Source organism: Solenopsis invicta, chromosome 10 (assembly GCF_016802725.1).
Source record: "Solenopsis invicta isolate M01_SB chromosome 10, UNIL_Sinv_3.0, whole genome shotgun sequence".
NCBI classification, from domain to species: Eukaryota; Metazoa; Arthropoda; class Insecta; order Hymenoptera; family Formicidae; genus Solenopsis; species Solenopsis invicta.
In genome coordinates, this window is record NC_052673.1 from 4,388,037 (window position 1) to 4,391,302 (window position 3,266).

General features: G+C 33.6%; 1 protein-coding gene across 1 annotated transcript in view; it reads left to right on the plus strand.

Moving 5' to 3' along the window:
* LOC113005495 (extensin-like) overlaps positions 1-505 on the plus strand; it is a 931-nt gene extending 426 nt beyond the window's left edge. The window contains exon 2 of the mRNA XM_026141167.2: positions 255-505. Within this exon, the coding sequence (XP_025996952.2) occupies positions 255-505 (251 nt within the window). The remainder of the gene's footprint in view (positions 1-254) is intronic.
* The last annotated feature ends 2,761 nt before the right edge of the window (positions 506-3,266 follow it).

Here is a 3,266-nt window from a genome sequence, read left to right on the forward strand (position 1 = left end):
CCGACCGGAACACGGGGAAGCCATTACGATTACGATCAGTGTGCTCGAACGGATTGAAATACACTCTTTTCTGTAATACCTAAGCCAGATTCGCTAATTCTTAATCCTGACACCCGGCTACTACCACCGAGCCAACAATAAATTATATTTTATGTTTCAGAAAATGGAGGCATTGAGAAGAAATCTACAAAAACTTAATAAAAAAGAAAGACGGCAGAAATACATTAATAAAAGATCGGGATACTATTCATTAGCTACATATGCGTACCCCCTACCACCACCGCCGCTAGCATATGCACCACCACCACCGCCGCCGCCAACATACGCACCATTGCCACCATGTGTACCACAGCCGCTAGTATATGCACCATCACCACCGCCGCCGCCAACATACGCACCATCACCATCATGTGCACCACCAGCATATTACCAACAACCACCACCGCCGCCACCATCGTACTATCTGGTATATCTGCCTGCAGCAGCAGGATATTATCGGTATTAAAAAAAGTAGCGCTGCCTTCAGTTATAGTCACTTCTCGTCATCTTTTCCCACTAAACATTTTGGTCATAATGTTGCAAAAATGTCATGCTAATATCTCGGCAACAGCTAATGTCCCTGTTCTAAAATGTTTCAGCAGAATGTTTTCTTTGTAATTGCAACGTACAGATAACGTAGCAATCACGTTCTTGTGCGTTGTAATAACGTTACAAAGGAAACATTTTTGCTGAAACATTTTAGAAAAAGGATATTAGCTGTTATCGAGATGTTAGCATGACATTTTTGTAACTGTTATGTATATGGTAAATTCATAACAGCCGCGCGAGAGTATGAGCGCCACGCGTGTGTACACACTACAGGGCGCTGTGGTAAGGAGAGACGTGCGCGCGTATGCGTGCAAATCGGAGCACTTTCTCTCTACCTGAGGAGCTGGAGCAGGAAGCACGCGGTCGGGTTTTAGACTGTGTCCCCCCCGCGCTTGTATAGCGAGTATCGCCCTAAAATACATCTCTGTACATCCTCACTACTAGGCATAATCTTATTATACCGATTCGGGTAATAAATATATAACAGTAACATAATGACCAAAATGTTTAGTGGATTCTTTAACAAGTTATTCAAAAATTATTTAAAAACAGTATTTTTTTTATGAGTAAAAGGTTATTTTCAAAATGAACACATTCCAATACCGTTTGTAATCGATAAAAATGTTGAAATTTTTTATTTTTATATTGTGATTCTTATGCAACAATTATTATAAAATGTATTAATATCTTATGTGAAAATTATTATAAAATGTATTATAAAATATAGAATAAAAACTGTGAAATAATAAAAATGTTATTTAATTGTTATTTAATTAAAAACTCTTAGAGTTTCCTATAGATTAAGTTTACTCTTTATATATTTTATATTATCTTATTTTACATCGATAACTGTAAAACCTTTACTATAAATGCTAATATTTATAAACGAGATTGATAACTTCTTAAATTTTACGTGAATATCTTTTCTTGTAATACTTTAATATATAATTCTACATTTTGATATTTCTTTTCAAGCGAAATTAATATAAAGACATTTCAAACATAAAGTCAATAGAATTATTAAAATATAAAAATACCTGTTAATATAAGAATCCCAGATAGTACACAGAATTAGAAAAGAATTCAGGTTTATGTCACCAATTCTGAGTTTATTTTAAAATGTAAAAAAAATTCTTTTCCTTACTTTTTCTTTCTTTTTCAGAAAAAAAATTCTTTATACATTTCAAAAAAAACTTAGTAATAATAACGTAAACCTCAATTCTTTTTAAATCTCTTTAAATTCTCTGTGCTATCTAGGATATTAATTATTATTTTCAAAATAAACACATTGATGATTCCATCATCCAGTAATGATTCCATCTGTAATCGATTAAAATGTAGAAATTCCTGCTGTTTATTTTCACATTCTTATGTGACGATTCTTATGAGAAATATATTGTATTTTACAATGATAAAATACGTTTAATATAATAACAACTGTTTATTTAATTAAAACCTCTAGAGAGCTTCCTATAGATTAAGTTTTTTTTCTATACATTTTATATTATCTTATATTACTTCGATAACTTTGTGAAACCTTTACTATAAATATTGATACTTATAAACGAAATTGATAGTTTCTTTAATTTTACGTGAATATCTCTTCTTGTTGTAATACTTAACATTACATCAACAACGTTTATCAAGCATGTTCATCCATATAATAAAACATTTATATACTCTCTAAATTGAAATCAGTATTTTATTCAGTGAAAGACAGTGAATAGTTTGTTTTCGGTGATATACCCTTGACTATTTTATTTAGTGATATATGCACTGTTTTTCAATAACATTACACTGATTTGGTCAGTGAGAATATCTCCTTTTTAATCGGAATCACTGAAAAATAGTGAATAGTCACTGATGACACTGTTATCAGTATAGAACTCTAAATCAGTAAAATTCCATTGATTCAGACTTAGAGAGTAGATAATGCAAAACAAAGGGCTGCGTTTCGAAATTCATTGTTAATAGACTGAAAATCTACAGTATACGTAACGTTTACAGTATACGGAATTATAAATTTTTAGTACTGTATATCAGAATGCCAAAGAATTCAAACTAGCTCGTCGAGTTGAATCAAGAGGCGCGGTCGCGTCTCGTGCCAATTCAAAAAAAAAGCGAGAAAGACCGACGCCTCTTTCACGCGAGTCAGCGAGTTCAAGCATAACGAGATTATCAGATCTCAGCAACGGCTGAACCGATCAAGTTCAAAGTCGTCTCATTCGATAGCTTGGGAAAAATTGCATATGTAAAAGTGTTTTTATTTTTTCTCTCCGTGCCGTACAAGCGGAGATATCGCGATGCAAATTCTAATCTCTACATTTTTCTGTAAGATACGTCTCCTTGGTCGTCGCCCTCAGGAATTCTCCCTTTCACATTTTCGACACAGTGTGGCGCTCGCTACTACACTATCAGCATCTATGCTGTCACGTGATGCACCATGTGATGTGCATCACGTGACCGCGATCATGAGTGCGCGTATGACAGGTTTCCTAACCTGTAACCTGAATCGTCAATAATATCTCGGTTTACGGGGCAAACGACACATTTTTCTGCCGAATTCTTTCGCGTGGTGCAAAAATGCGTTGAATAAGCTTATTATTAATGAATATGTGTAGTTAAAAATATATATTTTGCATTAACTAGAGTCAATATTATTATGTTATATTATACTC